The following is a 27,335-nucleotide window of genomic DNA, read 5'->3' as shown; positions in this document are numbered from 1 at the left end:
TCAAAATCTTTAAATTGTTGATTACCTGGTGCTGTGAGTAAAAAAACCCTACCTGGTGTTTGCCTTGCTTTTGCACTCTTCTCTAAACATGTGCTAGTGCTCACCTACCAGACAGGACATGATGCCAGCAAAGTATTTGAGATGATCTCTTAGAGCAGCTCTTCTGTTAATGATTGGATGTAACATGCAAATTAACATGAAAATTAATTCTCCTTTTGTACTTTCTCCATCTCTCCAGCAGACCTTTTTCCTAACTGTAAATTTGATAAAAATGTGTTAAGAGACACCAGCTAAATTCTCTGCTCCTACAGATTTGCTCATTTATCTTGGAAACAACAGTCAGGGTTAAATGATTTGCCTAATATCCTATTTTGCTTTTTTATTTTTTTAAAATCCTCCTGTGAAATATATTATACTATTACTTGTCATAATAGTTTTTGCAGCATGTTACAATAGTATTTTGTGGCTATATTCTTTGGTGTTAAGTGCCTGTCTTGTGGCATCTAAGTCAAAGAGAACAGTTTAGATGAACTGCTGTGTCCCAGGCTGCCATACCTGGGTCAGCAATGCTTGGTGTAGAGGATTTATCAGCAAACCTAAAACTGTACACTTCCAGCAGCCCTAGCTCAAATTGCATCCATTGAGAAAGACACACTGAAAACATACTGGGTACATCAAAGAAACTCTCTATGACTGGAAGGCTTTAGAAGTTGAAGGGACACAAAGAAAATATTTTTCCTATTTTCAAAATTGTGACAAAAACAGTTTCCTGATACAAGCATGATATAGGATGTTGAATATCTTTAATAAAGCTTTTCTTTAATATAAAAAATATAAAAATATTTTTCTTTCAAAAGACAAATGCTAAATTTACATAAAGTGCTATAACCTACTGAGAAAAGCCACTTACACTGCCTACATCTGAAGATAATCAATGAGTTCTTGCAGCATTAGAGGAAATATGATCACAGGATTTGTAGATAAGCAAGCTTTAAGAACTAGGACCCCCTATCCACCAGACAGCCTCCAAGATAAGGAGCCTTCATGCCCTGTGTATAGAGATTATGTCTCTTCTTGAAAGATATATTTTCAAATTGCTTCTTATCATTGTTGCTGGAATTAAACTGCTGACACACTCATGGTCAGATATGATTCTTTAAATACATACACATACAGAGAAAATATTTTTCTTATTGCTGTATTGCAGAAGCTTTTACTCAACTGAGCTGGATCCATTGATTTATTGTTTAACTTTGGGTCATTATTTAATCTTTCACAAGAGGAGCTCATTTTTAGGTCATTTAAGTAGATTTTAAAGTATTTAGAGGAACTGACCTTTTCAATTGAAAATGATTTTCAGAAAGAAACAATCCTCTGAGTGTGTTAATCTGTTAAATGAGAACATCTTTTAGAGACAAACATCTGAAACAAATGTCCCCTGGAGGTGTACACTATTCCAGTCATTACTGGAGGGAGTACTCATGTTCTTATTTAATGCCAGTCCCTGGGATCCTGTCAGTACCTGCACCCATTAAGCCTATCACTTTGCAACTTTACACCTAAAATCCTTGATATTGTTTTCCTGTGTAAGCTTCCAGCATGCCTGTTCTAGTCTTTGTGCACAGAGAGACAGAGATCTCCACATGTCGTCTCTCTAATGGGCCAGACACACATTAAAACACAAGCCCTCTTCCTTTGATAGATTCCAGCCATGCATGGAAAATACTCAAACCCTGCTTAAATAGTAGAATAAGTCCACCCCTCCAGCCTGTTTCTCAGAAGAACAGAAACAAATTTTTGTACTCCACTCATCTTTTCTCATCTAGGAAAGCATGGAGACATCACTGAACGTTCCACGGTGGCAAAACGCTGTTGTTTCCTAATCTCATACGGGCACTATAACAGTTCATAAATTACTTTTAAAGGTGGTAAGGGCATCATGAAGAATAAGGAATCTTCTAATACACAATATGTGATAAATTCTAGGCTGAAGCAGCTTCTCAATCTATCTCTCACTCCATTTCTAATAATAAAATTCTAAAACCAGCAGAGTAGGAATCTGCATATGATGTAATACCTGGAGATAATTAAATTCACATTTCTATGTGCTTTAGTTGAAGCTTTTTCATTGAAACCAGTGGCAGTTTTGCCTGATCAAGGTCTTCTTGCACAAATGAACAACTGCAGATGTGTTAAGAACAACTGATATCTGGGGCAGTGAATCACAAGTGGCTTGTCTCCCTTAGAAGTAAATAAAAGAAATACCAACCAAATTTATTAAGACAGTTTGTTAATTCCTATCCAAAATAATTTCTTACTTTTATTCTAACTGAAAAGCAGATTTATTGCACAGAACATTAACTTAAGAATAAACCTGGTGTTAACTTCAGAATGAAGCAATTAAAAATAATTTAAGTCACAGAAATGAAAAAAAAACAACTAAACCCACAAGAAAATCCCAAACAAAATCCAACCAAAAACTGTATTGAGCTTACTCTCCCGATGAGGCAGAATATTTTATATGGTATTTTCTAGCATTTTTGTCTATTTCAAGTACACTGATACAATCAAAACTATCTGAGTCTTTCAGAAATATGCTCTTTCACATTAACATTTAATATTAACATTTAACATTAGTTCCAGTAAGGAACGTAAGTCTCCAATCAAAGTTTTAGGTGGATTTCACATGCCTGAACGTTTCTGATGCAGATGGCAGAGATGGCATTTCAGACCAACTATCACCAGAAATATTTTCAAAGGGCAGAAAACCATGTGGGCTGCATGTTTGCATCTGATAGACCAACACAAAGCAGCAGAATGAGACAGTTTACACAGCAGGGGTACACATGCCAAGACATATGTCTTCTCCTGAAGATATTCTCTTGTATTTAACAGGAGTATAATCCCTCACAGTGAAGGATACTTGGCTCCTTTTATGCTGTTGCTCCTGTGAAACTCTTTTGTGCCTCTTGGTCAAGTACATATTGTTTCACAGCTAAATTGTTAATTATTACTTTGGCAAGATTATTCCCTGAGGCCCAGGCACCTAAACTCTAGAGAATAAAAGGAATGTATGCCATTGGTTTCTTCTCTGTTCTGCTAGCTGATGGATCCTAAATCATGAAGCAGTATAAAGGAAACAGAGTTATTTAGTGAAAGGTATAAAAACTTTTACCTTAGTATTGACTCAGTCCAAATCCACAAAGTTGTTTAGATAATTAACTCCCACTGATTTTAATATGTATAAATACTTTTACTATTTAAGCCTAGCTCCCCTGTGCTGAAAGATGTAGCACTAGATGGAAGTCAGGCAGTCCCTGACTGTGACTGTGGCTGAGTGTGCAGGCTTGTGTGATGGCTTCAAGGCCTTACTCCAAAAGGACCTAGTTGGTTGGGTGTCTGGATGGGACACTGGTGGCTGGGTTCTTTTCCCCCTTGGACTGAGACTGATGAGAGGGAGGCAGTTTTCTCTTGTTTGGACTTGGTTGTTTATCCTTCTCTTATCTATATTACATGTGTACAGGCTACAAGGAGCTACATGCACTAAGATAGAAAGGTGCAAAATGGCTAACAAAGATCTTCTTCAAGGTCTTTTATATGTCTATTTATCCAATTAACAAATGCCAAGTAAATTATTTTTCTTTTTATTATTAATTTAGTTTATATATTTATATATATTTATTTTTCTTTTTATTATTTATTTAGTGACCCAATGACCCAATGACCCAACACCTGTGCTGCACTGCAGCATTCTCTATCCAATCACTTACTATGACCCAAAAACCTGTAGAAGAAGAAGATGAAGAAGGAAGAAGGAAAAGAGACAACACCTTAAGTCCTCCATCTTGCCTCAATTTTCTAAACTAGCTTAAACTTTAACTTTTCTACCTAGTGACTTAAGAAAACTAACTTACACACATTTTCAGTTTCTTTACTTAACAGTTGTCTCCATGGTTATGTGAAATTCAGTGCTCTCTTGGGTGTCAGAGTTAGGCATCACAGATAAAGGCATATATCTTACATCTCTGACCCCAACAGCTGGGAGTATAAACCTGTGACCAGGACTGCTATAAAATCAGATATGTAATCACAAAGAGTATGATCTGGCAAAAAACTGCTGCTATTGCATTTTGCATGCAAAAAGACATATTCTGCATTACAAATATGGATGATATCTAGCAGTAATGTGCTTTGGAAAGGGGAAATCGAATGGTTTCCATGCATGGCAGAGAAATGTACTATTCTCTTCTAGCATCAATTACTGTTAGAAACACACAGTCTCACCCCGGTATCAGGGCTGTAGGCTGTCTCGTGATGATGCTGGTGTCTGCACACTAAGAATTTCAAAACACAGCCGTCCTGTTGCACAAAAACATTGTGAGCAGGATCACCCAGCACAAGCTATCTGATGAAATCAACATTATATCAAAACGAGATGTTATAAACAAACCGTAAATAATAGCCGACTCCTTATCTCTAGGTGTGCTGGTGTTGGCTGGGGTAAGGTAAATTTTCTTCACAGAAAGAATAATTTTTTTATTACGCTGGTATGGGGCTGTGTTTTGGATTTGTGTTGAACACAGACTTGATAATATAGATATGTTGTTACTGCTGAGCATGGCTTACACAGGACCAAGGCCTTTTCTGCTTTCTGTACTGCCATGCTGGCGAGGAAGCTGGGGGAGCATGGGAGGCTGGGAGGAGACACAGCCAGGACAGGTGACCCCAATTAACTAAAGGGATATTACAGACCATATGTTAAGGTATATAAAGTGGGAGGAAGAAGAGGGGGACATTTGGAGTGATGTCCTTTGTTCCTCAAGTCACTGTTACATGTGATGGGGCCCTGTTCTCCTGGGAGTGGTTGAACACCTGTCTGCTCATGGGAAGCAGTGAATTAATTCCTTGTTTTGCTTTGCTTGCATGTGTGGATTTTGTTTTCCCTATTAAGCTGTCTTTATCTCAATCCACGAGTTTCCTAGCATTTTCCCTTCTGATTCTCTCCCCAATTCCAATGGAAGGGGAGTGAGTAAGGAGCTGGATGGGGCTTGGCTGCTGGCTGGCTTTAAACCAGGTTCCTGAGAAACTTTGTTGAATGGTAAACTCTGTCAGTGCTGTCCTGTACTTAACACACCTCAAATACTGTGTTTAGTTTTCAGCCCCTCACTACCAAAAGACATTGAGATGATGGAGCATGCTGAGAGAAGAGCAGCAAAGCTGATGAAGGGTCTGGAGCACAAGTCTTATGAGGGAGCTGGGGCTGTTTAGCCTTGAGAAAATAACACTCATTGCTCTCTATAGTCACTTTAAAGGAGGTTGTAGCCAGGCGACTGTCAGCCTCTTCTCTCATGTAACAAGTACCAAGATGAGAGGAAACAGCCTCAAGTCGTGCCATAGAAGGTTTAGTCTGGATATTAACAGAAACTTCTTCATGGAAAGGGTTGTCAAGCATTGAAACATGTTGCCCAGGGAAGAGATGGAGTCACCATCCTTGGGGGTATTTAAAAGATGTATGGATATGAGACATGGCTTAATGGCTGACATAGCAGTGCTAAGCTGATGGTTGGAGCTGATGATGTCTTGACTTGATGACTTGAAGACTTTTCCAACCTAAAAGATTCCAGGATTCTAGTAAGAGTTGAATCTCTGAAGTGAGCCATTGCTCTGTGATGTGCATCCCCCTTCTGAAGCTTTAGGCTGCAGGGACTTACTGCTACCTGATGGACCTGTGTGAGCCTGCCAGAGGCAACACACCATATCTGCTTATTTTTTAACTCCTTCACACCTTGTAAATCCCCTTAGGAGTGGTTGATAACATTATTCTTTCTGCATCAAGACCTCAGCTGGCTATTCACACAACAAAGGGGTCTCATCTGTGTAAATAAACCTATTCCTTTTAGTGATATTCACTGAAATAGGGTCAGAGAAGTTCAGTTCCCATGCTTTACCTTACTCCTAAAGATATGGCAGTATGGAGAGAGACCATTGTAACTACATGAATACAAAGGTACCATTTATTTGTTAGCCCTAAGTGTGAATGTCAGGCTGTCTCATCAGTTACCATAAATACAGCTGGACCACTTGTTCATCCAAGGGATACTGGTGACAGTGAGGAGAAAAGCTGGAAGAAACTGAAGTTTATGTCTGCACTAATTATTTATTCCTGATTTTTAAAATTTTAGGTTTAGCTAAATCAACAATAGGAAATGCTAGAGGGTACCTTGAGGTCAGTGTAATGCTTTTCAAATATGCTTGTAATCTTTGACTGCTAAATATTTTCAGTTGAAGTCCAAAGAATTCCATAGGTATCTCAACTAAAATAAAGAATTCAGGCCTCACAGTTTAAATCAACAATCCATGTTCCTCTCAGTGTGGCTACGTGAAATTTACAGATACAGACAAGCTTAAGTTTTAGCATTTGAGTCATGCTGCTCATCTTCTTAAAATTAGGCATGTAAGGAGGTGTTTTCAGGATCGGGGCTGCATCATCAAGTGATTAGAAAACAGTCCCCTCTGGGTCTCAATTAAACATGGCTCCAGCAGCACAAATCAATGTACTGGGATAGTGATTTGAAGCTGAGATCATGTCTACAGCACAAGGCATGGCTGACATCAGCGTGTTAATCTGGGGTGTGAGCGCTCTGTGCATGCTGAATCCCTTCGTTTACCTGCAGTTTTAACAACTGTTCTCTTGCCAGTGTAACATATTTCTGCTGGGAGGAGGGGCAGGGGGAGAGAGAAGTGAGTGCACCAAGGCTTGGTGCCATTATGATCCGGATGGTGATCATAGACGTAGAACTGCTGTCATGACATCTACCCAGGAGGATGCGCTGAGCTGGATGGCTTTGATACGGGATAGAGATAAATACTGCAGCTCTTCAGCATTGCCTGTGATAAGCCTTAACAGTAAAATCTAGGCAGCTGTAAGCTGCCACAGATGACAAACTTTTCTTTCTAGAGCAGTGTATATTTATAAGCTGCATTCTAGTTTAGACATGGCCCTAGTTAATTCACGTTTATAAAGCACTTAAATTGGAAGGTGTTATGCAAATGCAAAATATTCTTCAGATGCAAAGCCTCTTTTTATTTTTCAAAAAGGGTGCTTTCTTTATTTGTCAGTGATATTTTTGCTTATGTTGGAAATGATTGGTTGCCTGTGTTTGCTGTTCTAACATGTATTCTTATTACCACTTTGTTTGTCTTTATTGGGATGTCTGCTTTTCAATCTCCAAGGAATTTCTTAAATACTATGCATGCAAATTTCAATTCACAGATGTGCAAATTACATAAACGCTTTCCATCCCTCTTAGGTAAAAAAGCTGGAAGTTGCAGAAGCAGTATACACTTGGTATGTGCGTTCTGGCACAATACTGAAACCACACTTCTTTGAATCCATATTTTGTTTCTGAGTATCACTCCCAAATCCAGAACAATTAGATTTAACGATTTCTAAATTATTTACTCATAAATGGTCAAGCAAAAAACTTTGTATATTTAGAATTAATTTAAAACTGGTGCTTTGTCCCCGATTAACTAAATTTTCTGAAGAAGAAAATTAACTAAAAACTGAAAAAAGAACACACTTCTAAGTGATTATTAGTCTTTCCTTATGTTGCATTGGAAGAAGTGTGGAATGATGTCCATGACTCTGAGGCTACCTTTATTTAAAAAAAAATAAAAAAATAAGAGAATAAAAAGAAAGGCTACTGGTTGGCTGGCAATTTCTTAAGGACTCCTGGGGAAGAACTCATATCTGATCAAGTTGAAGGTCTCAGCATAATCTCAGTGATTTACAGTACTAATAACATATTGCCCCTTTACTGTGCACAGAGGAAATATTCCTCAGTATTTTTAATTCAAAATCCCTTCATGGCTGTGTGATTTTAAATAACTAGTTAAAGTAAATTCTCTTTTGAGTTCAAGGAAAAAGCACAATTCTTTGAGAAATTTGTGAAGGAGGCAGGAGAGATGATTTCAATAGTTTCAGAATGTGGAGTCCAAATCCTATTTATATGGCATAATTGAACCAGGGTAATATAACAGTGCATACTTATGTCTTCGGTTACCATGTTCCACAGAATGTTGAAGAATAATTGCTGACAAAAACTGAATATCATGGGAAAAACAGAGTCAAACCCCTGAATTCACATCAATTTCATTTTACTCTTTCAGGTATTGTCGATACTCATTGTCATCAGTCCAACAGTAACAGTATTAAAACAGTAATTTTGTACCTTTTAACTATTTCATCAATTTAACACAAAATTTCAAAGCATGATCAGTCTGATGAACAGTGGATTACATGAATATGCAATACTCTACAAAGTTATATCAGGCTTTTCACCCATGTCTCTTGTATATATTATACCCTGGAACCTAAATTAAAATATTCATAGCTCACTGGAGAGAAATGAAAAATTGATTAACTTAGGTATTTGGGGAAAATGTGTAATCAGAGAAATGAGAAAGATGCAGTCTGGCCTGGGAATGAATTGCTAAGAAGTGAGAGTAAGGAGGAGGTGCCCGAAGCATAACTCCCATGACACACTGTGGTGGCACTTCTAACTGCACTGTTTGCTTTCTCATATGGAAGGATTTTAGTAAAAGGGGGGAAAAAAAATAAAAGGAAATGGAAATTAGGAGTAGGAGTGAAGATTTTTTCTTATGACCTTTTTTATCCAAACTGACTTTTATTAAACAACTTCCAAATAGTTATATATATATATGTGTGTGTGTGTGCGTGTGTGTCCTAAAATTTTGGATTTTCAGTTGTTTTAACTGTTAGTGTATAGATGCATATACATTGTTTTTACTTTATAACAAAGTAATTATAGAATCTATTTTTTCATGAGAAGAGTTAGAGAGTCTCGAAGTTCTTGAAATGTATTGGCTGTGCTTTAATGGGAAAAAAATTAAAAGGAGAAATAATATTTCAGATTATTCTATTAAAATGATAGTTTTAAGTTTTCTGTGATTTGAGGATCATGATTCCCTAGGATACTGAGATGGTGTTGCTGTTTGAAACTCCAAAGCATCAAAAAAAACCAACTCTGCCATGCATGTTCACCTCATATGGAGAAGCTGCACAGAATGCCACTTTAACAGTTTTAGACCCCAGAACTTTAAAACACAAAGGATGAGTTCACTGGACATCCAGGAAGTTTCTATGGATTCGTGGCTCCTTAAAAATGTAGCAGAAATTTGTTGCATATTAAGAAATTCTTCTGATGCAGACAATAATGTGGTTGCTTATGTGTTTAGGTTTTTTTCTATATCAGTAAGCTCTTACTACTCAGTCTACTTCTCAAGAATCCCTTAAAGTGCACAACCTCATAAATCTAAAAAATTGAGTTGTAGAATGACTAAAGGAGGTTGGCTTTGAAGTAGAGAGGATGCTTAATGTTTTACTTATTTAAAAATGATCTAAAGTGTAAAGCACCATCTGCCTTTTACTTGTGAATTCTTTTCTGATATCCTTTGCAGCAGAGATGGTCTCCAAGACATTCAACAGTTGAATACACCGTCAAGTTTTGAGCATCACTGTGCTGACCAAACACAAGAAACCCCCTTGACTTATTTTTCAGCTCAGGAAAAGTGATGCTGAGAATTCACAATGCCTGGGAAATTCTGCTGCAGTGTCTGACTACATTAATGATTTAAATGTGCTTTGAATACCCTTGCCTGTCTGTCCTGTTGCTTTGCTTGAGCTTGTCCTTTGACCTGACATGATAGAAATTAATTTTAGTCATCATTTTTCTGCCCAGCATCTTAACCTAAACTGCTGATGGCCAAACTGCTGTAGGGGCAAAGCAGGTTAATCACCATAACTAAAATAAAGTATAAGATTTTGAGTATCTTTAGACAGTTTGTATGAAACATTTTCTGGATGACCATCCCCTTGGAGTTTTCATACTTTTATAACTACTGCTAGGTTTAGCTAAAAAAATATAAAATACCCATTAAAAACTTCTGAGACATAAATATATTTCATGGCAAGATTGAACATCTTGAATTTTGTTCCATTCATTCTGTGTTTATTTCTGTTCCAAAGGCGTAAGGCTGGTAACCGGAATATTGAGAGTTCCTTATAATCCCCAGTACCTATTACTGCAGGAGCATTAGCAGAATGGTATTCTCCCTCTGTTTGGTGATTACAGCTTTTTTGTTTGGTGTTATCCATATTGCTATGATGGTAGTTTTATGACAAAGTAAACAGAGGTTTATGTATCTGTTCTTCCATGAATCTGCCATTTACCTGATGGTTTTGTTATCTCCAGTGCCTCACCGTTGTGAATTGACCTGAATTATAGGCCTGGACAGACTGGCTAAATCACATGCTGAGAGCAAGTAAAGATAAACTGGGCTTCTGAAACTGACCAACACTAATAAATAGTTAGAGACGTTTTCTTTAGCTAAGAATATTTAAAAATAAAAGGGGGAGAGAGAGAGAGAGAGAGGCAGATCTGCAAAGAGAGAGATTGGCTTTTTGCCTTATAACAGCTTCTCTTCTTTATTGGGATAAATGTGATATGAAGATGATTTGAAGTTGAGGTGATTAAGAAAATTAATTGTTAAAAGGGTTAAAATTCCTATTATACAATTCTTTGTGAAGCAGTACAAGGTGCTGATGTAGGAAAGAGGTAGAAAAAATAAATAAAGAAATGTCTGAGAAAAAGATGACAGCTGAGTTCTACTGAGAAAAACCCAAAAATGTCCAAGCTCAGTTGAGCCTGATCCAGGGAACTTGAAGATAATATGTCAGGAACATAAAGCATAGTAAGAAAGCAAAGAAAATTTTCAACACTAAAATTTTTGCCTTGTCAGTTTCCAAGAAAAAGAAAATGGAAACAGACCAATGGCAAAAAAACATTATGGTTCAAAACATACCATATATTTGTCCCTTTCAAATCACTAGCAAATGATTTTTTCGATCAGAAAAATGATCAGGAAAAAAAAAAGAAAACAAAAAAGGCAGCAATTAGGTGATCACAGATTTTAATGGCAAGAAAAATGGCAATTACTCTCTTCCTGAGGGGGCAAAAAAAATAATTCCTTTAAATTCCAGTTACATAAGAATATGGGTAATTAGACTATTGAAGAACTCTGTGACAGAAAGTGGGCACTAGAAAATATCTATGAAATATGATTCCCATTCATAGAGCTTTCTGAACTATTGAACACCCACAGAACAAAATTAGCTGCAGATTGGTCTTTCTGTATCATGGAAATAATAGACAATAGGACTAGAGTGAAGTGCAAGTGTCTACCTCATCTAACCTTGGTTCTCAGGCAGATGAATAGATGATAGACTAGCACAGCCCATAAAATGTGATAAATGTGTTTCAGGGACTTGGGGGTTTTGCTTGTTTTTTATTTTCTCTCAGTAGCACAGAAGGATGTGTGCAAAAACCCGTGTTCTTAAAACATCTAATACCATAGCAGTGCACTTATTTCATTTTTGTGTGTATTTATTGCACCATAAACCAAAGCAACGTTTGAATTTAAATTCTGTCGTGCTGCAAAAGTTGTTTCAGGGAAGAAAAAATTCAGTTAATTAAACTTTTCTTACCAGGTGTTCCTTGCGGCAGGATTTCAAAAATTCTGCGTGTTTCTGCGACACCTATTCAGTCACAGAGGGGATGGGAGGAAAACAACACCCATCTCTGCTTTTGCATTTTAAAGGAAAATTTCTGCAGTGAAGGGAACATCCACGACAGAAGAATCTACTCGCAGCCTGTGTTCCTGCTACGTGTGACACGTGTATCTGTCCTTAAATGTATTCAGAGAGACAGAAATGTTCTGCATTGTATCTGTATTCAACATATGGAGCATTCGTCTGTATCTGAGAAGAAAAAAACAAAAATGAGCCTCGCAGCAAAAGCGGTAGCGCGATGGAGGGTGACGCCAGTCTTCAGCTTTACGTTTTGATACTCACACATTGGAGGTTACCCTGCCCTCACCTTCGGGTCATTTTTCTGGGCTTTACCGCTCAGGAGCCGAGAGCCAGGAGGCAGAAAGGGAGCCCTGAGCAGGTGCGGGCTCCCGGGCAGCTCCGGAGGGCAGGGCAAGCGATGCACCCTCCCGGGTCCGAGCGCGCCCGTCCCGGCGCCGCCCTGCCTCCGCCTGGGGTCCCGGCGTGTCCTGCTCCGTTCCGACCTCTGGCTGCTGCCACGGAGCCTGTCCTGTGCTAGTCGTTGAGGAAGGATACCTAGTGGAAAAATCAACAGGGAAAGGTGCATCCTGAGAGAAATGCCTCTGAGGAACGCTCTCTCTCTTGATAGCGCAGCGGGTGCCTGTGGCAAGCGCTCTTCAGAAGTAATAGGGAGTCTCGCCTGGTCGGGTCTCAATTTTTTGCGCATCTATGAAACACTCTACCAAGTGGCTTTTCCCGTTACCTTCCTCCATCTCTCACGCATAGAGACTTCCCTTTTTGTTTCTTGCCCTCTTTTTCCTGCTACCCGTGCCCAGTGCAACACTCCTACCCATGGCCAGGGTTATATCCCTGCCGTGCCCCGTGTCAGGCGTTCCCTGCCCATTCCCGGTCTAGCATCCCTGCCGCCACCGGTGTGCGGTTCCGCTGTAGGGAAAGGTTCTACAGACGAAAGACAAAGGGCGTCAACCGCACGAGGACGGCGGCGCGGTCGCTCCCCACCCCTGGCCCCGCTCCGAGGGACCGAGCACCTGCGGAAACTTTTATTCTTTTTTTTTTTTTTTTTTAATAATAATGCCAATAATGCTAAAATCCCAGGATAGCTCCCTTTCGGGAGCAGCCGTGCCCGCGGCCGTGGGTGGGGGGCTCGCTGCGCGCCCCGCGGGGCCCCGCGTGCGTCAGGCGGCGAGTGGCGTCAGCGGGCGCGGAGCGGCGGGGAGCGGGCAGCGGGCAGGGGAGGAGGGGGAAGAGGAGGGAGGGAGGGAGCGAGCTTCGTCAGGAGGCGATGGCGGTACCGCCGTGACATCACCCCGCGGCTTATATAGTTGGGGAAGGGTCTGGGTCCCCCGTCTGGTGCCTGCAGCCGCCCGTCAGCACGCGTGCGGGAGGGCGAGGAGCGGTGCGGCTCTGTCTGTCTGTCTCTGTCTCTCTGTCTCTCTCTCTCTCCGTCTCTCCCTAGGATTTATGGACTTTACTTTCTAGAGGGTGGAGCGGCAAGGATGAGAGTCCAGCTGGTGTGCGTGGTGCTGCTGGCCCTGGCCTCCTGCAGCCTGTGCTCAGGTAAGTGCCCGCCGCCGCTCCGCCGGGCGCGCCCCGCACCGCCCGGCCCCTCACCCCGCTGGGCACCGGCTCCCTCCCGGAGCCCTAAGAGGCGCCTAAAGGAGGGCAGTGAAGTCGCTCCGGGCTCCGCCGGCTGTCCCCATTAGGCACCCGGGAGCTGGCTCTGATAACGGGCTCTGGCCAGCACCATTTTTTTTTTTTTTTTTTTTTTTTTTTATGTCACTCCTCTAACTTTCTCTCTTTTCATAAGCCTTTCCTCCTCACAGCATCCATACCACGGCAGTTAGTGTAGACTAGCCATTGGAAATACAAATCAGTGCAGACCATCTGCTTGGGTGTGCTGTGCTTCATTGAATATCATGTATTTCCAAATTAAGATACAAATTGTAATTTCTGCAACTCATGTGAATAGCTGCTGTAATCCAAATCAACATGAATATGTATGCCCTTCAGTCACTTTTTAGAGAGAGAAATACAATTTTATTATCTGGAGAAAAAGTTGCTAACAACCAATTTGAAATTACGACCAAAAAAAAACAAAACCACTGAAGCACAGGCAGATCACACAGTAAGAAGGTTGAAGTAAATGCATTTCTCCAAGAGCAGCTGCTGTAGAAAGCTCAAAAGGAGGACAATATATTAAAATGCATTTCCTGCTTCTTTGAAAAATGACACATCTTAAGCATCTGCCATTATGTTAAACACATATATGAAGCAGAATAACCTGCAACATCCATTCTTAACTAACTTGGAAATTAATTTTAACTCCACTAAATTACCAGGTAAATTTACAAGCAACTTCATTTTCGACTTTAGTGTTCGGAGGGACTCAGAATTACTAATTCTCACTTTAGATGGAAGTTTGTATTCCCTTGCAGAACAAAAATGTAAGCCACATAATATATTTTATTTATAGAATATTTATTTATTTTATTTAAGTATAATTTTTCTGTTTATTATAGAGAATGTATGATCTTACTGACAAAGCTTAACATTTTTTTTTCTCTCCATGTATTTCTAAGGTTTTTAAACAAATTCCTCACTAGTATTTTTAGTGGAGCAGTTTCAGATTCAACTCCTTATAGAGCCTGAATGAAAGACCACTAAAGTAAAAAAAAAAATAAGTGAGAATTAAAATAGGCTCATAACATACCCGCCCAAAGCCATATTATCTGTAAAATTAACACAATGGTTTATTTGCTTGAAAATTTAAAACTATTTGTAAATGAGAAAGAAAATGATTGCTAAATTTTCTTTTGGAAATATTTGTCTTCAGGCAAAAGTATGTACCTGTAGAATGTAATTGTTCCTGTAAAATGTGAATATATGAGCAGAAACTATTTTTCTTGTCATTAGAATCATGAATACATCAAACTGTGTGAATTTCTCTCTGATTTTAACAATAATGTGTAACCAGGCTTTTTATACATTGCTCTCTGAGAGTGTTCTTTCTATGCTTTTGCTCCTCATCCATCTCTTTTCATTCCTGATTTACCTGAACATGCTTTCTTTTCTTTCTCCAAGCCTTGCTTTATTCCTCACTCAAGGAATCTTGACTCCTAAATAATGCCCTCTGGATTTCTTTTTTTCAGTTCAAATGTTTCTTAATACCTTTCTTCCCATCTTTCATGCCTGCAGCTATCTTCCAGCCTTGATGTATGGAAGCTATCTTCCATCCTTTATAGAAACAAAATCCAGGTGCTAACCAGGCACAAGTCCTTTTATTGTTCCCAGCTGGTGTGATCCAGGACATCACAAATCATGATGCTGTCATTGTGTGTGTGATCCCCTGCTCACAGGAGATGCTATCATTGATAGAAATTCAGCTGAGGTGATCTTGTGCTGCCAGCAGAACTTTGGCTAATGGTAAAGCTGATAAAACCGACTGCCATTCCTGCTGAAAGGGCTGAAAGGCATTAGGTTTGAGACCAGTTGCCAATGAGTTGCTGACTCTTCTATAACTAGTCCTATTTAATATGAAAAAGTTAAACATTAAATAAGACTGGTTGTAGATCAGCTTTACAGCAAGTCACTTAAATGCAAAAGCTTTGATGCTAAAAATAAAGAATGAATCTATTGTGTTGGTAATGCAAAGGTGAACAGAAGAATCATTCTTTACAGAGGAAGGGAATATGCATGACACACAGAAGTTTTTGATAGCCTAAATAATAGGAATAAGAAGCAGTGCAACAACACAAAATGCAGTGGCTTAGGAAATAATAGAAATTACAGTTAAAAGCTCCTTTTTAACCAAAGCACAACTGTTGGAAATCTGAGGAGTAAAAGACATTATCTTGTTATCTAACCTGTTTTTTGGGGGTTTTCAGCCACAAAAGACAAACAAAACCAAAAGATATGTAAGACAGCTGCCCTCTGTAGCTAATGGTAAGCACTAAGGTGGTTAAGTACTGAGGCTTCTGAAACAAACTGTTCTCTCTTGAGAACACATCAGGGACAGAAGAGGGCTGCTTTGATGAGTTGGGGAATACAAGGCTTTTGCAACAAAGGAAAATAGGTGACAGCCCAATAAATCTGGGCATAGCCTTTCAATGAAGCGTTAATAGAATTTCACTGGCAGTGGTTTTTGACCAGAAAGACACAGTGATCTTGCACTTGTTTGCTTATCTTGTAAGGACATACAAAAACACTGAGCTAGAAAGAGAAATGAAATTCCTCTCAATAAATACATGATGGATAAATATTTCAAATGGAAAGGTATCATTTATAGTGTAGAAATTTATTTGCAAACAATGGATACATTTGTAATTAGAAATAAATTAGACTTGAAATCAGAAGCGAGTAAGAATTGATATTTAGAAGAATTTCCAAAAGATGAAACAAAGTGATAGTAGTGGTGAAATTTATTAAGACTGAACATGACTGATTTTTAAGAGCATTGTAATGGGTGGCTTCTGGCTGACAGAAACCTGTGACGCATTAGCACATGCTTGTGGTCCCTTACAGTCTCATGTTCCATGAAAAGTAGTGACACAACATGGTGACAACCCCTGAAATGAGGGCATCAGCAGAATCTATGCACAGGTTCAGTGGTAGAGTCCTACATGCCAACAGCACTGATTATTTTAAAGAAAGTGAGATATGACCTATATGAATATGGAATATATTTTGGTTTATTATGGTTTGAAATATTAGTGAATCATTTGGGTTTGGACTGTTGGTATTCCAGGAAAGGTAAAAGCTATGTGGAACTCAATTTCACCTAAAGTCTTGACTAATTCCTTACATTTTTTCTCTTTGAGCTGTGATTGCTGCTACCAAGGAACCCAATCTTCATTATGATTCTCGTCTTCATCTTGTGATGTTGTGTGTAGAAATATATCTGTGTGTTTTCTCTTTCCACAGCAATTTTTACTCTATTTACCAAATCACAGGTCTTGCAAGTCTACTGAGCTATCAAAGGTCGATAAAATCAGTAAAGAAAATCCCTACACTTCCAGTTAGAATAATTTCTTTTTGTATATACATTGTCAAGAGCTTGTATCATAAACTGGTTATGCTCAGTTCCCTCATATCAGTAAAAATACCCCTAATTTAATTAAAGATAATCAAGAATATTGATTATTAATCAAGTAATCATAACTGCCATTTATCTAAATAATTACTCCTTAAATAAATATGATTTGAAAATAAATATTCAATTTTTTCTTCCAAAGTAAGAAAAGGTGACAAATATTTATTATGAAAATAATGAACAATATTGCAGCAAGTTTTTTTGTACTGAAGGAACTGCAGTTTAATGAGCCTTTCTGCTATGAAACTGAGATAAATTAACAGTTCCATTCAGTTCAATAAGCTTGATCATTCTTTAAAAATGTATTGATTATTTATTTTTAAATAGTATTGCTGTTAACTGAAGACTCTCGACAGTCCCTCTAGGTCACTGGTGTTTGTTGTTTATTTTTTAAAAATCATTTAAATATCTAAGTTCTGTATACTGAATTGAAATGTCCATGATCTATGATCAAATAATAAACATATGTTTCTGCTTTAAACCCAGATTCAGAAGAGGAAATGAAAGCATTAGAAGCAGATTTATTGACCAATATGTACACATCAAAGGTAATTATTTTTCTTCCTTTACCTGACAGGGAGGGAGCAAATGAATTCTCATTACAAACCCAAAAGTATCTGCACAAAGTAATAACCTATGGTCTAGACAGAAAAGTTCAGTGTTAGGTTTTACTTTGGTGCAAGATTTTCTCCAGTTCAAAGGAAATTTAAAGGTGTTGATGTGACACACTAAACATGTTCTTCAGTTGTAACACTGGTACTTTCATTAAACTCTCTAAACTGTGCTATGTACAGAGATGTAAATTTATGTGAGGAAATGTGTTTCCAATAAGATTATGCCCGATGAAAGCTAAATTAACCTTGAGTCAAATCTCTAAGTGCTATTTTTATACAGAACTCTTCCTATATGCATAAAAAATTAAGACCGTCTTAAAGCAAAAATAGTTAATACACAGGCCAATTTTGGTGAAGGATTTTAATCATAGTCCCAGTACAGGAACATGGGGACATGACTGTGAAAATATTAACTTTGTAAATGGCATTTCCTTGACAGGTTTCCAGACTGTGAATAATGTTTATGTTATTTAATATGAATATATAAAAATTCAGTGAAAAACATATTGACAAGGTGAAGCAGAAAGTGTTGCATTGGATAGGCTGATAGACTCTCAACACAGTTATCTTCCATAAATGGTCTATGAAATATATATGTCAGATATATCTTCAGTGACATATAAAGAACAAACTGAAGCAAGTGCTATGGATTTAAGGGTGAATATTTTAGTTCATTTTTGCAATAAAGTTTAAGTGGTACTTAAATATAATGGAAAATAAAATGAGAAATGAAAAATTTCTCCCTCCAAAAATGGAATTTTCATAAGCCAATGACTAGTTGAAGACAAAACTACTAGTTTAAAGACAAAACCTGTAAGGAAGACATCCGCATATATTGTATTTAAGTATATGTGACCTTTTCCACAGGATTATTGTACAGACTAGAAGAAGTATGAGGCCAGAAAATGTATTTTCTTTATCTGGTCTGTCAGTTCTTTGATCTCAATGTTCTTTATTGGCATGATAGTTAACCTTAGAGTACAAATTAACCTGTTGGCTATTCACTCTTCTAAGGTACAGAAAGACTTAGTGACTACTTCTTTTCTGAGACATATTTAAATGTAGGAGGCTGACAAAAACAGGGTTTTTTTTCTGTGTGGCAAAGCATAGCATGCTCTGGAATAAAACCCTGCAGCAATTGGTGTTTCTGCTACTGACTTTAGTGGACCTGTGAACATAATTTCCATCTTCTCCTCCCTCTCACCACAGAACACAAGCTCAGGTAACTCCAAATGCACAAATACATTGCACCAGTGATAATGTCAGGATGTTTGCCATCATACTCTGATGTTTTTTGATGTCATGTAGCTTGATATTCAGCTTCCTTAGGGTATTTACCACAGTCAACGTGAATTTGACAGAAGCAGTATACTCATGTTGTAGACATTGCTGTAGTTCTGCATTATACTGCCTTAAATCACCATCCAAAGTTCCCTAGTTGAATAGACCTTGTCTCTTGACATCAAAGGAAAACACAGTGGAAACCCTAAAAACTGTGTATCAAATCTTCTACAAGAGTAATGTCACTATCCCATTGATTACTGAAATTATTTTTTTCTGTTGTCCTCTGCTAGATTTTAACCCTCATTACAACAAATTATGGCTCTGGTGTGATAGAGAAATTTGAAAGCAGTGTGTGTAATACCTGTCTTGTGTTGTGCCTGAGATCTGGTTCCATTTGAGGGCAATCACTGGTAAATCGCTCTAACTGTATTTGAGTAATCAGCAAAGGAAATCCTAACAATTTAAACCGCATTAAAATGGGGAAAGAAAGTACTGTTTGTGAAAGCTGAGATCTAAAAGTGCAGCAAAGTGAATTATCACTTTTGGGTTTAGTACTTGATAGAACAAAAATCTGCCTAAGTAGGCACTTGTGGACTATAGTATCAAGACTACAGTCAGGGCTTAAGCATACTTTTTGCAATATTCACTAGTCTGTACAATATTATGGAAAGAATTGCCTTATGCCTTTAACTTCACAGACTGCTTTCCACTGCCGGCTGCCCCTTCTCAAGCTGCTCTTTAAAGTCACCTATATGCTGAATCACTCTCCATCCTTAAAGTATGCTTATTGTAACTGTCTTTAACACTCAATACAGTTTGTCACCCTTCCTTGCTGTTGCATCTGAACCAAGATACAACAATCAAACATGCCATTAAAATGCTCTACCTGTCTTTTTTTCTAAGATAAAATCCAAAAAACCATTTGGAAGATCTGGTAAAACAACAAAACCTGACTTGTCAAAAATATGTGGACAGTTATCTCCTGTCTCTCTTTTGTTTTAAATAGAAAACTCTATTCATATCAAAGAGGTAATTCTATTTCCAAGTCTATTTCCTAAGTGCTTGCCTGAAATCATTAGTTGCATGAATAATGTTTTGAGCTCAAAACAGATTGAGACTATGTTATTTAGAGGGAAAAAAAAAAAAAAAAGTAAAAAGTGTTCCTTGGGGAATATATCATCCCTAGAATATACTCACCTTTGGGATCCCACCCAACATTAATTTTCTGAAGTCATGGACCCACTGAGTTTTCATTGTTGTAGGATGCCTGTTTATGACTATATTTGCCCAGAGAGTTTAGCCTTCTTGTCTGAGGAGCTGCCTAGAATTAGGAGGCACCTACAGTTACCTAGGAGCTACTGACTTCCTGACCCAGTCATCACATAAAAATTAGTTAGCTTTACAGGCATTAATGTACACCACAGAGGAACTTTGTCTTTAACAGAACTTAATGCTTTATCTGATTAAAGATATTATTTCTATGGTTACAATCTGAAGAAAATTCAACTATTATTATGGAAAGGAATCACAGAGATCCTACACTTGCTTGGGATTTTTACTTCATTATGACTTTGCTTTTTATCTATTTTTACTAGACAAAGGCAAGAATGAAAAAGCACATATCATTTTTCCTAATGAGAACTAGCATTTTGGATGTATGGGTGGATTGTAACAAAAGAAGTATCTTAAGCAAACTATCAGGGGTATCATTCAACCAGAAATGGAAATAAAATATCTCTTTTGTCTTGCACAGGACAAGCTGGTTGTCAAAGAAGGAAACAAGCTTAATTCAGTTTCTTAGATGATCTTAAATTCTCTTTCAAGATCCATGAATTGTGAGAAATTATATATCTAATTCTTATTTTACAAACATGTTCAACAATGGAAATACCTACATCATATTCACTTCAGTATTCATATACCTTTTAAATTCTAGTTCATTCTTCAGTCTCCTTTGATTCTTCAGGTCATTCCCAGGTATTTTTCAAATTACTCTTAAAAAAAATTAGTTCTATCTTGCCAATAAGGGTTTCTTGTTTTATTGTGTAGGTGTTTTCCACAACGTATTTTGAGCTACTGTAGTTGATATTGCTGAGACCTGTGTGGAAAATATATAAATGTACAAAATATGAAATATGTTATATATACAATATATCACACATTGTAAATTGACCTGAACATTTGGATTATCATAATCTTAAACTGATACCTTTAGGATAAATGCCTCAGATATTTTTCCATAACCCAAAATGCAAAGCAGTCTGATTTTAATAGCATGACTGCTCTTTTCAGTGACTGGACATGGCCTGGAAAACTCCATGTTCAGTTCAAGTAACCCAAAATTCAGTCTGACTGAGTTGTAAATGGTAGAAGTAAGTCAGAAGCAGGTGTACCCAAGTAAAAATACTTCGTGGTGATATATGCACAGCATTAATAGGAATGAGACTCCCTTAACAAATGAAATGTTAGTTAGATGCTAGAAGATAGCACTGCAAATTTGTTTTCTCCTAACCTCATAAGTAGGAGCTAAGACAATTTTCACCTAAGGAAATCTGCTATTGAAGTATTTTTCTAATACAGAGAGGAAAGTTCCTTTATATATAGATGTACATCAGACTGACATAGAGCAGTAACTTTAGAGGAAAAAGATTCTATAAATATTGCAAGAAGGCATGAGGGATTACCCTATCCTTTACTCTTCTGTTTCCATCCACTGGAATATTTTTGGTTCTTACTTAACTCAGAAATCTTGCTCATGTAGCACTACCTCTAGATTCTATGCTCCATTGCAATTTGGTTGTTGCTGTGCCAGCCCACATTTCTTTTGTACACCCAGGAAAGAAAAGCAAACTGGAGAAGCCTCCTCATTTGTCATGGAAAGCTCCCTATTTTTATATTTCAGAAATATATTAAAACAGACAAAAGAACATTTTGAAATTGCATTGAACATTTGGTCTTTTTCCTACTTTAACTTCTGTTAATAGAATTGAATATTCTGCAAAGAGATTAAATTTATTTTGAAACTGTCTTTTAAAATAATTTGATAGACTAGCTAGAGTACTTCAGTGAGACAACAGATGAGCTCAAAGAGCACAGAACCAATTACAAGCTTCCAAATAAGATTTCAGATTTGTTTTCTTGCCTCAAAACAAAATAATCTTATTTTTTTTTTGAATGTTGTCAGAAATCTGAGAATGTACGGCAGTTTTAATAAAAGGCTAAATCATTCTCATTTTGAAGGGCACTCATGTATCAGATGTATGTTGGAGTAATGATTATGGACAAAAGAAAACCTTTTGTAACTAATGCTAAGAGTGATGCCAGTTTTTCTTGTTTCTTCCTCATTTCTCTGAATTTTCTTTCTTTTCCCTCAAAAAACAGTCAAGTGTGACGAATATACATAAATCATGCAAGCAAGGCCCCTTTGTTGGGAAGGTGCTCTAAAGAGACAGGTTAAGTGATTACCTGATGTTCAGCCAAGTAAGCACTGCATCCACACTCCCAATCAGTGCTGTCAAATATGTGTGAAATGCAATCTCTGAGTCAGTGTCGTACTTCTATTAAACTTTGTGCATACAGGAAAAGAAGGAACTACATTTCAGTTCACAGGTAAGGTCTAATCCTAATGTGCATAGCAAGGAAATCTTGCCAGGAATAAATACCAAATTTGCTATTTGGCTTTTGATAGGAGATTGCTATGTCACCAGTTCTAGTTAAAGGAAACTAAATTCTATACTCATTACTGAAAGGAATACAGTGCAGAAGAAATAATTAATAGTGGGAGAATGAAGAAAATGGCAAAAATTGTGAAAAGTAGTAAATGAGATAGGAACTAAGTTTTAAACTTACTTTTTTTCTTATTGATAATCAAAATGGAAGAAGACTATGCTGCTTACAACTGCTTGGAAAAAACAATACCAGTAGAAAAGTAAAAAGCACACTAATCACCATTTCTTTTGAATGGTTTAAAAGCTCATGCATAATGCAAGATACTGGAACAGGCAAAATTTGGTGAAATTTCACCATGCTGAAATTTCCTTTTTTCTGTCTTTCTGTAACATATCTGGACAGGTTCATTATCGGCCACCTAAATACAGTTGGTCTCAGTTTTCCAGTCCAGTTGCCAAATCAGGAATACTTTTTTTTTCACAGCTATGTTTTGTCTTTGCTCCATCTTCCTAAGACCATAGATCTTCAATTAACATCTTCTAGGCTCTTGACTTTCCGGCATCCAAAACTCCTGGGGCTTACAGATTCTGTAACTTCAGGCCCAGACTCATCAGACAGCTTGTCCTGAAGGAGGGACTCCATTCCTTTTCTCAGGGAATTTTGAGATGACTGGTGTTTGCTCTGAACTAGGGAGGAGTGTCTAGTTAACCACAGGCATCCAGCTTGGATTCCTGAGCTGGGAATTTATCCAGTAGGTTTGATTCATTATCCTTATTTACACCTGCGAGTTTATATTATATTAGTTTCCATCTGTGTTTTTGTTTGCACCTGTGCAGAATGACTATGAAATGCTGCCATTCTGGTTTGGTAGCAGTTCAGTTTTTTCATCATTTATATCTACCTGGGGGGCAATGCTGCAAGGAAGTAGACTTGGCGTGTGTAATAAATGAGTTGTCTTAAGTTCAGCACCCTAATTATTGTCTAAAAGGTGACCAGATGAAAAGCACTTCAGAAACATAAACTTGTTTCTAACAAAATGTTTGAATGTCTCACATGATTAAAAAAACCCAAAATACGTTAAACCACGGGTGTTTTTATTTTCAGATTAACAGAGCAAAACTTCCTTACTGGAAAATGACCCTGCTAAATGTCTGCAATCTTCTCAACAAGATAAACAACCAAATGGGGGAAACAGTAGAAGTAGATGAGGAGGATCTGGTTCCAGGAAGACAGTTCCCTGCTGCTCTGGATGGCTTCAGCTTGGAAGCAATGCTGACAGTATATCAACTCCAAAAAGTTTGCCACAGCAGAGCCTTTCAGCATTGGGAGGTAACACAAACGGTCACAAATGTGTGTTGTAGTGATCTAAAAATCCATATCCAAGTGACCTCCATCGCATTGTCTAAGCTTTCCTTCCCTTTTTTCTCTAGTACCTCTAATATTCCTCTTTCAGTAAGAGTAGTGAATTAGTGCAGTTTCTGATGACAAGAGTGTATGTTTCTTACAAAGACCCATGGATAAATGAGAACTTGCCTTAACTACGTACATTCTCCACTCTTTGGTAGCCATTCCAGGTAACCAAACAAACACATGGAAGTCATCCTACCAGAAAATATAATTAATACCTGCTTAACAGACATGAAGTTAATATAGATCAATTGAAGCATAAATAAATGTAGCCAGTGTTTTTCTTTTAAGACCCTAAGGCAAATGGTATTCAAAAAGCAGGGATACATGCCCGTGTGTACATACCGTGTTACTAGGTACTCTGGTTTTCTTACCATTGCTAGGAAACTGGCAGCAAGGGAACTCCTGCTTTTTGTTTCCCTACACCTAAAGAGGTCCCTGGAAGTTGACATTGCGATTATATGAGGATTGCTGCTCTTATTGTTCAGAGTACATTTGTGATATTTATTTTAGTACAGTGATTGCAGTGATTACTCAGAAGCACACTAGGCGCAGTCCACTTGAATTGTTAAATTTTACACTAAAAGCTGCTTTGTGTAGTGAAAGAAGATAACTCAGTCTCACGACCCACTTTCCAGTAAAGCAAATTTCTTCATCTATCTCAGGTTCATGTACAGTCTAGCTGAATAGAGCTTGTTTGTTTGTTTCTTTGTTTGGGTTTTGAGTCATAATTTTATATATAATCTCAATCCTCAGATTAGTTGGGGCGGGGTCTGTGCAGAGGACTGCAACCTCTTTTCTGAAGACTCTCTTCATCAGTGCATTTATTGCTGGGAAGGACCTACCCTAGAACTAAATATGCAATAACCCATATATCTTAATCACAGTTCCCTGCTTTGCGAGAAATTGTAGATTAAAATATTTCTCAAAAGATGAAACCAGTAATCAGTGCATGTAGGTGTTTAACCTAAATGTGTGATAACAGAGTGATAGTCATTAGAAAACTCCCAGTCAATTTGAGTTTTAGTCTAAGGAGGAAACACCAGCTTTCCTCTCTAGTCAAAACTGATTATCTAATTTGTTGAAGTGGAATATCACTTCTGTATGGCTCAGCTGACCTTTTAAAGTTTTGTGCCTTGAGTTTTTTTTTTGGTTTTTTTTTTTTTTAATGCTGTAGCTAATATAGTAAATATTTTTCTTGGTGGCAAATGTTAAAATAGTATTTTTTTAAAATTTTGAGGAGTGTGTCTCTTCTTGCATCCTACAGTTACTTCAGCAAGATTCTTTTGATCTAGAAAACTCAAGCCAAGAAAAGGAAATCATGAAGAGAAAAAATCCCTATATTCTGAAACGGCAGCTACATGTGAACAAAGCTAGAAGACCATACATACTCAAGAGAAGTTCATATTACTGATGCAGCAGAAGAAAACAATGTATATTTAGTTTATAGGTAACTGTGCGTTATGGTTATCTTATCTAAATCTGAAATCATACTTGTGTGAAAATATACTCTGGAAGATCAAGATGATAACATAGCTGTGTCTTTTTTGCAATTGCTGTTTCTTGATTGTGAATTTTTCCTACTTGAGACTAATTGGACTAATACATTTGCGAATAAAACTAGTTTTTAAGCATGATGTATTGTACAAAACTGAGATTTCAACATGCTTTCAAACAATCTTTTAGTCTTTTCCAATTTTACAAAATACACCAACATAACACCACGTAAATTGATATTATCTGTAAATATTATCTGAGAATCTTACGATTTCTTAATGCAACCCCTCAAACATGTAAATGCTTCTAAATTTCTTGAGTAATATAGTAGTAAGAACTGCCACAGTATTTTATATTTTGACCGGTTTGATTTATTAGGAAATAGGTCTAAGGAAGAAAAGGAATTCTATCAATTAACTGCTAAGTGGAAATTTCAAAATGAATGTTTAAAATAGCTTGCTTGTAAGTGCATTTTGAATTTTTGATTCCTAATCTATAAATGCTCAGGAAAAAAACCCCGAACAACAAAAAGCTGATACATATCCCTGTGCTGTCTCTGTTAAAAGTCAAAATAGTAATCTGGTTACATGAAAAACTTGGTGTTTGAAAGATTAAATGAAATTAGAACATCTTCAAATTCCAATTAAAAGGCATTTCCTTTCCCTCCCTCCACAAATTTATAGAGAGCAGGAAGTTTTAGAGTTGAAAACAGTCTTGGAAGCTAACAGAGAAGGAGGGTCACAGCATGAGAAAAATTGTTTTCAAGCCATGAGGAATCAACTGCTGCCTGAAAGTTACACATTTTCCAGTTCTGTGCTTGTGATGCATGTATGAGATTTGGGATCTCAGTGATTCTGGGTTCCAGTTAGGAGGAAAATAGACTGAAGGGACTGCGGGTCACAACAACCATCAAAACTGAGGGGTAGTGCAAGACCTGTGAAGCCTGGATGCTCAGACCAGAAGGCAAAAATGGGACAGATATTGTTTTGGAAAACTTGCCTGCATCCTGTTTGAGGTATTTCTTCAAAGCAATTTTCCTCCAACAAATAGCCACGCCATCCCTTCCCCCCAACAAACAAAAATCCAAACAAAACCAAGAAAACCTTCTCCCCCACCTTCCATACACACAAATGCCCCCAAACAACCAAGAACCCAACAGAAAACCCAAATACTTGATTTTTCCAATCTTCTCACAAGTTTGCTACAATTTGTTAGATGGAGAGGGATGGAGTTTTTAAATTAAAATGTATTTTCACTATATTAAAGCTAATTATATTTCCTTTTCTCACTGCAAATATTATTAATCAGTTTATTCATTCAATAACCCTTAAATGCATGCACTGACAAGAAATAACTGAGCATACACTAATTATTGCAATAATCATTATGACTCAAATACTGCAAAGCAATTAAGTATGTTCAGTCTCAATATTTGAAATGCTTAATGTGCTTGAGGGCTTTGCTTAAATAAGTAAACTCATACACCTTACTTCTTTTACAAAACACATTGAATTAGACTGCACATCCAGCATGCTCTCAAGTGGTTAATAAACACCTTCTTTCCAACAAACCTGTAAGATCCCTAGTCTTACTATGCATATTTGCATTCTAAAGTATCTTTTGCTCTGAAATAACAAAGCAGAATGGTTTGTTCAAAAATTCGCTGCTTGTAGCTCCTGAGGAAAAACTAAAAAGAAACTTAACTTTTTCATGGGAAAAAGAGAAGAATAAGAGAAAAAGAAGTAAGTTGTCATTACATTTTTCTGTCATGTTAAGTGTAAGAGCATAAAAGAAAAAAAAAAAAAGTAGGGTAAGGTAATGTGGTTGTCATCTGATAGAGAACATACATTTTTCAGAAACAAACACCCTTTCATGTCTCATTTTGGAGGTAATTTAGACAGTCACGGTAATGGCATATGACCTCAAAGGATGATACTAACTGTTCCATCCTCATCTGGTGTTCCACACTACCTTGTGACCATGTACTTGTTCTTTGCAGTGCAGAGATACCAGATTAGTCAGACTGGCTGGAAATGGCATTAAATAACCCATTTCCTTTCAGCAGACTGTGAATCCTCACACAGCCAGCTACCGTGTGTCACTGGTGGAGACACAGCTAAGG

General features: G+C 37.5%; 1 protein-coding gene across 1 annotated transcript; it reads left to right on the top strand.

Annotated features, from left to right (window-relative positions):
• Nucleotides 1-12,993: 12,993 nt before the first annotated feature.
• NTS (neurotensin) lies at nt 12,994-25,353 on the top strand. The gene is made up of 5 exons (XM_088055477.1): nt 12,994-13,049; nt 13,133-13,210; nt 17,229-17,290; nt 23,414-23,638; nt 24,984-25,353. The coding sequence occupies exons 2-5, from the start codon at nt 13,150-13,152 to the stop codon at nt 25,128-25,130; spliced, it is 495 nt and encodes a 164-aa protein (XP_087911603.1). The 5' UTR covers nt 12,994-13,049; nt 13,133-13,149; the 3' UTR covers nt 25,131-25,353.
• The last annotated feature ends 1,982 nt before the right edge of the window (nt 25,354-27,335 follow it).

Source organism: Pseudopodoces humilis, chromosome 5 (assembly GCF_049639895.1).
Source record: "Pseudopodoces humilis isolate 2021_Gansu_Grassland_sample_001 chromosome 5, ASM4963989v1, whole genome shotgun sequence".
Taxonomy (NCBI): domain Eukaryota; kingdom Metazoa; phylum Chordata; class Aves; order Passeriformes; family Paridae; genus Pseudopodoces; species Pseudopodoces humilis.
The sequence above is the reverse complement of the archived record's forward strand: the minus strand, read 5'-3'. Positions and strand labels throughout refer to the sequence as shown.